General features: G+C 36.0%; 1 protein-coding gene across 1 annotated transcript in view; it reads right to left on the minus strand.

Annotated features, from left to right (window-relative positions):
* Positions 1-12,107, minus strand: part of OTOG (otogelin) — a 106,281-nt gene that overhangs the window by 48,513 nt on the left and 45,661 nt on the right. Inside the window, exons 24-28 of the mRNA XM_075094663.1 lie at positions 7,246-7,353; positions 2,957-3,095; positions 2,557-2,691; positions 1,326-1,472; positions 578-697 (exon numbers count right to left, since the gene is read on the minus strand). Of these exons, the coding sequence (XP_074950764.1) occupies positions 578-697; positions 1,326-1,472; positions 2,557-2,691; positions 2,957-3,095; positions 7,246-7,353 (649 nt within the window). The remainder of the gene's footprint in view (positions 1-577; positions 698-1,325; positions 1,473-2,556; positions 2,692-2,956; positions 3,096-7,245; positions 7,354-12,107) is intronic.

The raw sequence follows: 12,107 nt of genomic DNA on the forward strand, positions 1-12,107 counted from the left end.
AAGATATGGAATTAAAAGGGGATGCTAATCTGCAGTCCTTACAAGTGAATAGTCTAGTTTACATAAATAACAAAGTTCACTCAGATGACGTACATTAGAAGAGATCTTTTTACTCTACTAGGAAGAAACATTTCTATGAACACCACTAGACACATCACACTAAAAAAGTTCATTTTTTAACTTTACATCATATGTGAAGAATATTTTTTTCTTTCCGTTGTTATGGTTTCACAGATAAATATTTCCCAGCTATGAAAGATCAACTACACTGACAACACAGTCTGAAGTGAACCCATGATTCTTCCATTACATAAAAAAATGACTACTGTTTAAACAACTTCTTCAAAGACACTTGTAGATTCAGCATTTTTCTCAACACTATAGCACTATGTAGAAATAAAGGTGATTATTTCCTTCTCCTTAATGGATTATAGTATCTGTAAGAACAATTGCTATTGCCATTTGCATTGCTGCCTGACTGGTACTTCCAGAAATGAATCTCTGTTTTCATTCTAGATAAATTATATGATGTAACAACAAAAAATTTACTAACAAACACATTCTTTTTACTATGTACCTCTACAGCTGCCCAGCTGTTTCCAAACTCTTGTGAGTTTGTTAATTCAAAATTATCTGGAGTCCTCAGTTCATTTACTGTCTTCAGATCAAAATTTCCACATAATCCAGTCAATTGACCCTGGGAAAAAAATTTATATTAAAAAACCATATTTCTGTATGATACAAAACACTACTAGACATGGCTGCTTTCAAAGCTTGCTTCTTAAGTTCCTGTCTTCAGTTGTTTAATTATAAATTTGTTACAAATTATGAATTTGATCCTTTTCAGCTAATTTTCAGCCAGAACAGTTCACCTTTTTGTGATAATAAAGCTACAGAAAATACGTTATTTTGACAACATCAATATTATTCCCTTTCAACTAAGTATCTCTAAGCCTTTGAGAAAGAAGCTGATCTTTTGTTCAGAGAAGTAACCTGATTGCTAACTGTGTACTTTTTTATGCGTCAGGAAAATAACACCTCCTCCAGCCATATAAAGAATGAGTACCAAAGGAGAATGTTGCCTCGAAAGTATTTGTTTCTGTTACAGAAGTTAGACAGTAAATAATGAATGAAAAAGAAAAAGGTAAATGAGAATGAATATTTGACAAGGTAGTTGAATGCTTCTCTCCTTGACTCTGCCACTGAGTTCCTACATGATTTCTGACACCTTGTCTAGTTTCTGAGTAATGATAATGTGTCTTACTTAAAAAGACTTACATAAATATCTCAGAGAAATGAAAATAAGAGTGTTGATTTCCACTTACCTGCCACTGATGACCCATCTGTACATGAACTGTTGTTCTCTGATCCCAAAGAATGGTGATGTGCTCATCAGGAAAATGAACGACAGAGAAAAACCCAGCTTTCCATAACTGTATTTTTTGTAGTTCATCTATGTAACTAGATAAGCTCTGTTCAAAATAAAACAAGGCAACTTATAACGTAAGTAATGTCTTCACTAAATGTTCACTTGACGGGAAAAGAAACACTTAAAATGAATGACATTGTTCTCAGACAGAAGTCCAAAAACTGACAGGAAGCCTCACAGGGGTAAATGCTTAAACAAAAGTGGTCTGGATTTTGATTGTGAACTGTGTGTATTTTTACGATTTTCCTATTTTAAAAGCTGATTTTATATGAAATTTACAGGACAGATAACAACAACTGGAATGAAGATAAAAATATTAATGATTTATCTGTGAGGTAAGAAATTCATCTTAAGGCTCCTGGTTATGATTTTCACTTAGTTATACATGACTGCATTCAGCAGGCCTTAGCCCCATGATTTTTTTGAATACAGATAGATATAAAGATGCATGAAGCATCTTCTGGAAATAAGGAATTCTCTAAATACATCCAGAGATTGCCATCTTATTTACATAAAGCATTCTTCTCTCCATCCAGGAACAGATTCTGAATTAGCTGTAGCATGGACTAAGAGATCCAGTTTAACTGCACAATACCTCATACAAAGAGACACAACTTCCTTTGTATAGTCAGTCTATAAAGTGTATATAGTACTATTTATACTAAAATTACTAAATACACTAAATATTTACAGCAATAGAGTTTGCAGTTTGGCCAAACAAAAATTATATTAAGGCTTGGAGGATATAGCAGGGGCTGCAATCTATATTTTACAGCTGTATAGGAATACTGCTCCTATACATCCCAGGCCAGACTGAACACTTAGTTCCAGTGGAATTAATAGCAAAACTCTCACTGACTTAATATCTGGATTTTTCCTAAGACACTAACCAGGAATTAAGTCTATACAAAAGAAATATGATCATTTCATCTTACATTTCCGTGAAATATAGGCAAGATTTTGTTTAAGGTTTCCCTTGATGAATCCAGATGTGATCAGCATTCATGGTAAAGATATTTACGCCTCTGCTACTTAAGTGGCACAGTAAGTTCTGGCTAACGAAAGGAAAGAACACCCAGAGAAGTACATATGCTACCTTTTGATCAGTGTTAACGACTGAAACTTACTGGATTTCCAGTTTCATCATCAAATATTAATAAAGATTTTCCAATAGTAATGAAAAGGTTTTTTCTGCAAATTATTCCAGTATTAAAACAGTTAATATTCTCTATAATAATAGAAAAACTGGTTGAAGAAGTACCCTGAAGAAAAAAAAAAAAAAAGAAAGAAATGGACACTTTTCAATGTACTAATATAAACATGCGTATTGTTACATAGTTCAATTAGCAGAAACCTCAGTGTATAATTATTACATTATGTATGATTCAAAGTCTAAGCAACAACAAAGCTTAAGAAACAGCATGTAGAACTCAATAAAATGTACAGATAGGAAATAAGGAGAAGGATACTTTTTAACAGGTAGTTTTAAAATCCAGTTTTACAGAGGCTTTACAAAAAAAGTCTCACCTTAACTAGGTATACCTTACAAGTTCCAACAAAGTCAAATGTTAGTCCATCAAATGTTCTGTAATGCCGATCCCCATACGCAGTACACATTGATGGGCAAGGATGGAAGGTGCATTGAAATGATCCATGTTGGCAAACACTGAAAAATGTATGACCAATAATGGTAACTGTAACCATGGACAATTATTACAGCTATTGTACTGGGAAGCAAAAATACCAAAAGGCAGGCAAGAATAATGACTATAGACAGAAGCATTTTGAAATGTTAATTAGAAGCAGCATATATAAATTGATTGGAAAAGAAAAATGTACATATTGAACACAGACTGTATTTCTTCCTGTTAGAATTTATCAGTTCCAGAATATATAGACACCAAAAGGGCATTTCTTTTGTTGAAACAAGAAAACAAAAAATGCCACCTGAAGTAATACAATTTATTCTCCAGTAACTCACGTCAATAATGTGCCGCAAGGATAAAGCTTTCTTTTTCAGCTTCTCACAGAACATCTGTTTCTATACGAGCTGAGTCTTAGAATCAACAGCAGTACGTCCTACTACTACAGTCTCTGTTCACTCTTTGCTTGAACAAGAATTTCATGGAAGTGCAAAAGAAAAATTTTAGTAGTGCTATTTTGGTGTGTAGGCTCCTTAAAAGAACTGTGTTTTGGGTGGTTGGTTTTCTTTTATTTTTCTTTTTTTTTCCCAGACACCTAGGTATTATCATCCCCAAATCCTAGCCTAACAGTTATGGGGCTTGCAGAATAGTTCAAGTTCTGTCTATGGCTGCCTTAAGGATCAAAATGTTTTTATCACACATACACTAAGGGACTGTTCAAACCTTTCTGAATTACCTTTGCTTTGTACTGCCTAACAGCAAGGTTTTTCAGCACTGGATACTGTGTCTCTTTCTATATCACCCTCTTGCAAGCTAAATAATGTTTTTAGAAATTACTTCAGAAAAGATTTATAAATAATGGATACAATTTCATTTCCTATATCGACAGATCAGTTTTTAAATGTTATTTTTTGTTTCTAAATCACCTGGACACTTAAAAACTTCCCTGAGAAGCTGATGCCCGTGTATAGCTTTACTACAGGTATATTTTATGAATATAGATTAAAGTAAACACAGCATGTGACACAATTTCGGCACATATCTAATTTCAAAAATATTGAATTTTAAACTTCCTGATTAAATGAACATTTCACATTTTATAACTAAAGTATTAATATGACTGATGGAAATATTTGATAAATCACTAATGTTTGGCATCTCATATGCTGAAACACCAAGCAGTATGAAGTTTTCGTCAGTATAACCTTTCCTTTTCTGTTCATATTGCTATCATGTATGACAGGGTCAGAACACCACTGTTTTCAAAAGAGCAGAAATCATCCAGAAAATCTAGGCACCTCCAATTACTAGTAGCATTGTGTTTCCTTCTGTTCCCCTACCATGCAATTTGCACCAACCTGGAGTCATTTTCCAGATTTTCCAAGACTCCACATAACCCATCACTGATTTGGCCCACTGCTTGTGATTTGTATAACTACATATATAAATACACTAAGCACATGGTTAAAATAAGTTAAAAGCACAACATGTGAAAAGTGTTCGCTGTACCAAAGCACAAGTAAATGGCAATAGGTCTCACCTAGCTAACTCCAGTTACCTCAAATCAGTACCTAAGGCAGGAACCTCATCAAGCCAATGAAGAGAGGGGCAAATAGAAGAAATTGTATTTGGACTGAAAGTGCTGCTTCTCATGCTCTCTGTGAGACATTAGATTTCAGTTTTACTCTTAGGCTACTCAAATCCTCTTCCACATGCTGATCTGTTAAGGACTGGTACAGAAACACTTCTCAACATGTAAAGAGTAGGAGCTTCTTTGTGTACTTTCTTTTTCAGGAATCTTAACACATTACACAATGTCTTCAAAGTCCTCTGCACCAGTCTTGTTTCATACTAAATAAACCAGTATTTAGTTATCAGAAAGTGCTCTAGAAAGTCCCAGTTGGAAAAGGCTACTAGCATCTTCCAAACTATAACTAGCTTTTTAAAAAAAGTATTTCCAAGAAGTATTTGTTTAAGAATACAGAAGGCCCAATTCAGCAGCCCACAGAGACTAACCAGCATTTTCTCAATAGTCTCAATGTACAACAGCAAACTAGCATAGCTAACAGCACCACCCATCTTACCTTGTGCAGCAAAGCACCAAAATGCTGCTCTAATACCTTCATTTAGTGTAATAACCTTTTGTGTTTAATCTCGCCAGCAGATGTAAACAATATCAGGCAGTTGCACTGAAAACCAAACTTGGGAAACCTAGAACTGCAGTTCAGCCAGACCCCAGAGCTTAGACTGAAAGTTCCTGACACTCCACTGGTAGTTTTGCCAATTTAAGAAATTATTTTATTTGCCATTTTACTGTTCATCAGACAAATGAGATTAATAGTTATGTTGCTAATACTACATCAGATACAAATAAGACGATATTTAGTATCAACGCACACTATTTCTGGCACTAAATAACAATAAAGTCATTGTAACTGTTACGAGTGCCTAAATGGGTTTATTTGCACAAGAGTATTCTCATGTTTTGCATGAGCAGAAATGCACATTTCCCCTGATGTATCAAATACACCCCTGTATACACACACAGCAGTCTCAAAGACATTCTACATTTTGTATCAAGCAGAGCTTGCTACAGACTTCCCATCTGCCAGGGACAACTGATTGCCAGAAAGCCATTATCACTTAATCTGACTTTGCCTCTGGGAGTGGAAGACTAGAAAAGCCATGACAACCTTAAGGATTTGTACATGAATCAATGAGCCTGGCCTCAGGAGGGGAAGAAAAAAAAAAAAAAAAAAAGAGAGAAGGCTAAATATCCAGTGTGTCTCTCTGCCTGCACTGCTGTGGCCTTTGGTGAAGTCTCAATGGTATATAATAATATAATAGTTCTTTCTGATGCAAGCAATCCTACACCAGGTCCAATTGGAGAGGCCTTTGGAAGTAAGGGGGTGAATAACCCGGCTCGCTTTACCTGCCTGCCCAGTGGAGATGGCTTGTAAGTCGCTTCACCAGTCGACCAAAGGGCTACAAATATCTTCTAGAGCAGATACTGAGGACCTGACGAGAGGCAGAGGTAGGCAGTCAGCACAAGGCTGGAGGGGGCAACGACATCCAGACAAGGCAGTAATTAGTGCTGACTGGACAAGCCTTCACCGTCCTAGGCTATACTGAGCTGTGTAGGCCAGGAGCAGTAGTTTACCAGGTGACATGAGTCAAATGTTCCTGGTAAGCTAAAAGAAGGGGACAAAAGGAAGGAACTGCTCTGCTGAGAAGCTGGAGGCTACACCACTATCATAGTATCCTGACATTTGATAGTACAGTTGATTTTTCTGAGGCTTTGGTAAGACAAATAGTGTTGCTTAGTATCAGCTTGCAACATTCAACAGTGGTCAGAGAAGAAAACAGGCAGGGCCCATCAGGAAACAAGTTTGTTTCAGGATCATGCAGATGTGGTATATTTTCTCATCTTAGCTCTTGCCAAGCTTATTGAAATGGTAGTGTACTACGTTCTGCTGAGTGCGCACTAGGAAACTTCACAGAGTAAGGTAGCTATAGGGTATGTGCTGCATTTACAACACTGGACAGGAAAAGGAATAGGTTTCTACATGTATTTGAGTGATCCTATCAACCCATGTCTATTGGAACACTTCCTTTAAAAGCCGACGGATTTATGAGTTATCTTATTCACACACCTAAAATTAGCAAGCAATTTATCTATTACTATACTCAGTATATGATGTTGCTCAGTACTCTCCTTAATTTATCATTGTAGTGGACACAGGGCACATGGGCACAGGGTTATGTTTTGGGTCCTTAAACTGCTCAGATTCAGTGCTAAATGTGAAAATAAACAAGTAACAAATGTCAGTCAGGCGTAATATTTGAAGGATTTTACCTGTACTTTATGAACACTGGCCAAGGAATATTAATTTAAATTACCTTGATAATCAAAACCATGATTTTTCTAAATCAAGTTTCTGGGTTTTTTTTTAATTCCTAAATAGCTGTTATTTTGTTATATACACAAATTCCTTGAAACAACAAACCCTTAAAAAAAGTCATTTTCATAGCTCTTTGAACAAATGTAAACACAAAATTAGGATAATTTAACAGAATCTGGTGTGAAATTTATGATTAAGAAACATGACGGAATAATCAACCCATAGATACACAACTAAAATGAAATAACCACATAAATAGATCTCTGCTTACCATGTATGACAAGAAGAAATTACTTTGTCACCTGGAAAATATTCCTTTCCTTTCCACGAACAGGGACATTCATTTGCTTGCAAGCACACATCCCCATGTTTAACAAGACTATCAAAAAACAAAGAAAAAAAAATACATTCAGAAGAAGTATACCTAGTATCTATATATAAATATATTTTCCTAAAGTTTTACATTATTAGCGTTATTAGTATTGAAAAACAAATCATATTTAAAATTTTCTGAAATTGAAAAGGCATTTTATCAATAATTACATACAAGTAATTTAGTATTTATTCTAAGAACTTTTAAATGAGGATTTCTTCTTCTTTTCTTCACCTGATTTAAAGAGCTTTCATTTTCCTATAGTTATCTCTCTTGCTCTATGAACAATTTAATCATTATCAAAAGAGCCATGCTGTTTGCACAAAATTAATTGAGTATGTATTTCCGTATGACTAGCACCCTTGTGCAAGCAATCACAAATATATTTAACTTTATTGGCAGAAATGCCCTCACAGGCCTTCAAAAGAGATTTTCATAATAACATAGATAACAGTATGCACAGCTATTTTGCCTTGACTAATTTGCCTTGAACTACAAATTTATGCTTATAATCACAACTCCTAGAGTAACAGATAAAAACTGAAAATTCAAAAAAAATTGTGAAAAACATTCTATTAGCACATAAAGAATACAAGAATTCTTCCCCAGCAAGACAAAATAAAGCAACTAGTCTAAATTCTAAAGTAAAATATTTGTGGTTTTTAACAATATCCAGAAAAACTGAAATGTGAGAGTTAGGTAAAGAGAAATCTCAAACAGATTCAAGAAATAAATCTCACTAAACATACCAGAAATATTGAATGATTTTATTTTAAAAGCTATCTTTTCACAGAACCCAAGAAAGTTGTATTTCTTCCAAAGACGGATTCATTTTTTAAAAATATTGTAATGCTGCAAACAGATACCAGTCCAGGATCTAAAGATCTTATAACAGATAGAAGATAACCTTTGAAGATAAATCCATCTGCTGAATGAAAACTGTGAAACATAAACTCTTGATAAGCTACAGCAGGGTCTTCGACTTTAACTGCTGTAGCTCCAACTTGTTCCAGGTTCTGTACTGCTTCTCTACAGGATCCTGTTTGACACAGCATAAGTGGCTAGAGCAACTAACATGCTAGTTGCATAGTAAAAGGATTTCTTACAGGCACCACACAATCTACAGTTATCCGTGTTTCTAAATGTGAAGTTTTGAGATCTATTTGTATTGTGAAATAAACTGTTCTTAAAACAGCACTATTAGGTTGATAATATCTTTTCTTTTTTGAGTTAAGTTTGTTTAGAATTCCAGTACCTCTCTGTAGTAATGCAAACTTTATACAGGTTTTCCTGTGTTCCTAACAGTTTTTTGAAGAAAACAGATTTGGTGTTTCTGGCATTTAGCACTGTAATTTGGGCAAGACACTGCACCATGGACAAGGGATTGTGGGTGTGAGGCACATATATGACAAACAGGGCAATGGCATTGTTTCCCTGGTATCTAAAAAGAAAGTATTTATCATTACATTTATCATGAAATATTTTATTTATTCATATTTATGAACAGGTAATTTGTGTACTATATCTTAGAATTCTTCAGTGTGGTATTTATCAGATGGAAATTTATAACTCTGCAGCTCTTCTTAATGGGAATGTGCAGTCATCATAAAACCCCTTCCCGTTAAACTGAAAACCTGTAATCTTCTCCCAAGATACGTGAAGTGTTCTTTGTAATCCATACTTATTTCAAGCATTATGTCACTTGAAGACAATCAACTGCGAGACTGAAATTCCCACTAGTTTAAAGCTGCTCAGAACTGAACAGGGCATCTTTAGACACAAAGAGCATCATGCTGGCAAGGTAACATTAAGTACAGGTTTTTTCTCACATTATTACCCTCACTAAAACAAGTGATAACAGCTTTCTCTCTTGTAAAGCCAACCAAGTAAATAGATTTCAATGATCTAAGAATTCACCACAAATACCCCACAGAGAGGCCTTGTACAGCTCCCCTTTGAAGTACCAGATGTTTTTCTGGACAGCTATACTTACTGTCCAACCTAAAATGAACTGCAAAGATACAATGACAGCTATCATACTTCACCATGTTGAACATTCAGTTTCATTACTATCTCATTATTTTCTATAGCTTTGTTCGTTCACATACGAACAAATACATAAACAGTCTTGGTAAAGGCATTGCTATAAGCAAGGTGTCTCCCGTGAGTCAAGAAACACTTCTTTGCTTCTGTAAAGCCCACAAATCTGGACCACAACGCTAAAAAATTAACTCTCTCGCAGCCTCCACCGGAGCAGTTTCCAACAGGTTATGTATTGCATGGTTCTCTCCCCTCCTTTGGGCAACAGCCTACCGCCAACTGATTTGAGCAGCCACAAACACTTTTGCCCCAGCAATGAATCTGCTCTCTGAGGGTTTCACAAATCTTCCTATAAAGGTCTGTGATAGAGTTGAAGGAATGTAAAAAGAATTAAATAAGGTAACGTTTCTCATACCTACATGAATTCCACCACCACCCATCACTTCCCTAACCAGAAAGCAGGATAACTAAATTCTTAAAAAGCAGCAGAAGTTGATGACATTACTGTGGCACCTAATGGCTTCGTTGTAGTTCACTCACTGCCTAGACAGAGAGAGTTACTATATTACTGCTGAGTATTTTCTTGTTTGGGGAGCTTTGTACAGTCTACCTCTTCTTCCCCTGCCTCCTATAGTTTATTATAAAGAAATATTAAGTAAATTTGCCAAGCACCAGGCATTTTACAGAAAGCTTAAAGGGTTGTTAGTATCCTTGCTGTATCCTTCTGTGTAACAACTGATTTTGATGCTTCAGCTGAGACAGTCAGACCCCTGCACTTCTACAGTTTCACCCTGCATTGGGAAACCTCCCTGTATTCAGCTTTACCACCGGCATCCTACTGGTGCTAAGCAGAGTGGGCTCTAAAAAAGAAGATTCACAGAAACAGTACTAGTAGCTTAATGACCAAAGGTAGGTGAGAGTAAGAAAAACAAGAGCAAGAGGTAGAATGACAGGGATTCCCCTAGATTCCCATATTCTGCAACCTTTGCCCTAGAGGCCTCTGAAAATTTGGTTCACCCATTGCCTGTGCCTCTTCTGAAGTCTCCTTGAGTAAAAAGAAGCTCCCACCTCCATATACCTTCTACTGATTGGCGTGGACAGAAGAGGGCAAGTTACAAGTGTAATACTCAGAGCTGCATAAAACCCATATACAGGATTTGCTGCAATGTCAGAGCAATGCGAGAGAGGGACTGTGTCCTGATATCTCTCATTTTAAGTAGAAAAATACTATGGAAATTAAGCAAAGTGACTGAAAGGAGGAGGGTTAAGAGCACTTTTATTAGTACTTCCCCCCCTCCCCGGTGTTTTATTTTTCAGTTTGTGTTCTGGGAAGGAATACAAGAAGACAGCAGGGACTTAAGACTGTCAGAAAAAAACAGGGTTCAAAGCAGGGGCATCTCCGACCCTGCTCCCAGTCCCATCAGGGCTCTAAGGCAGCAGTCATCTCAGAGAGCACGTGTAGCTCTCTCAAGCTGCACAAAGAAGTGGTACACACTGCCTCATTATCAAGTAGCACATATCCCAAGGCAAGACCATGGGGAAGGAAGGCTGAGGTTTGTCTTTTGTCCCAGCCTGTTTCATAATGAAATAGTGCCTGGACTGTCACTGTATTTGTGTGATGTTTGATACCTTTCTGTGGCAGCTCAGCTGTACCTCACATCTACTAATGTTACTTCAGAGGTATGACTCACTTCTTTCAAAGTTCAAATATTTTTAATTAAGCACACTGGATTAAAATCTCTCTCTACATGCCCTCAAACAGTACCATTTTCTCCAAGAACAGTGTGAGTACAATTCAGTGCTAAAAATAATATAAAGCAGGACTCCATGTGAAAGCGAGATACCAAAAAAATTGCCACTGACGAATGGCACACAGGATAGTACTAGCTGTCCCTGATCTATCACCACTGGTTCTTCTGAAAATAATTGTAAACTTCAAGGGGGAATGAACACATATTTTTTATTAATTATGCTTTTGGGGAATGAATGCGTATCTGCAGATACATGTCAATGGCTATTCCTGGTTTCCAAATTCTTATCTCTTACTACAGACTAAGTTATTTACCTGGCACATATCAGTTTTATAGCTGAAGCAGTTTTCAACACAGAAGATGATTCTACCAGAGCTGATAGCTCACCGGACTTAGCCATTGTTGCCAGTAAATAATAGCACTAGGGTTTTTTTACAGTCAAATCAAATACCTGCTTGAATTGTAGTAGAAATTAAAAATGAAGCAAAACAAAACCAAAAAAGATTCCTTGACTGATTCGAGATCCTCAACTCCTCTCAAAAAAAAACCCACACAGAATGTAAAATACACCATAACTAACAGTATTCTAGTATGCAATTTTTCTGATTTAATGAAAAAGTTGAAATAGATATTCTTTATGATAAAAATGCATTTTCAGAAAGTAATTCCAAATGTAACAGAAGTTTTCCTTTCAAACCAAATGATAGAAAGTTCAATTACTCCCTTAAAAAAAATTGGAAAAAGAGAAGGCAATATGAAAAGGTGCTCAAGAATCTGAATGATATTGATTAAGTTTTACTGTGAATTGAATACAAGTACAGAAAAAAATTTAAGACATTTGTTTGCAGCTAGTGTAAATGAGAAAGCAGAAGAACAAGAGGATTTTGAAAGTATTGCAAGAGGAAATGAGGAACACTGAAACATCTGAGTTGCAAGTCTGAAGATCAGAAGACTATGGAAAAGAAGAAC

This window comes from Phalacrocorax aristotelis, chromosome 5 (genome assembly GCF_949628215.1).
Source record: "Phalacrocorax aristotelis chromosome 5, bGulAri2.1, whole genome shotgun sequence".
Classification (NCBI taxonomy): Eukaryota; Metazoa; Chordata; class Aves; order Suliformes; family Phalacrocoracidae; genus Phalacrocorax; species Phalacrocorax aristotelis.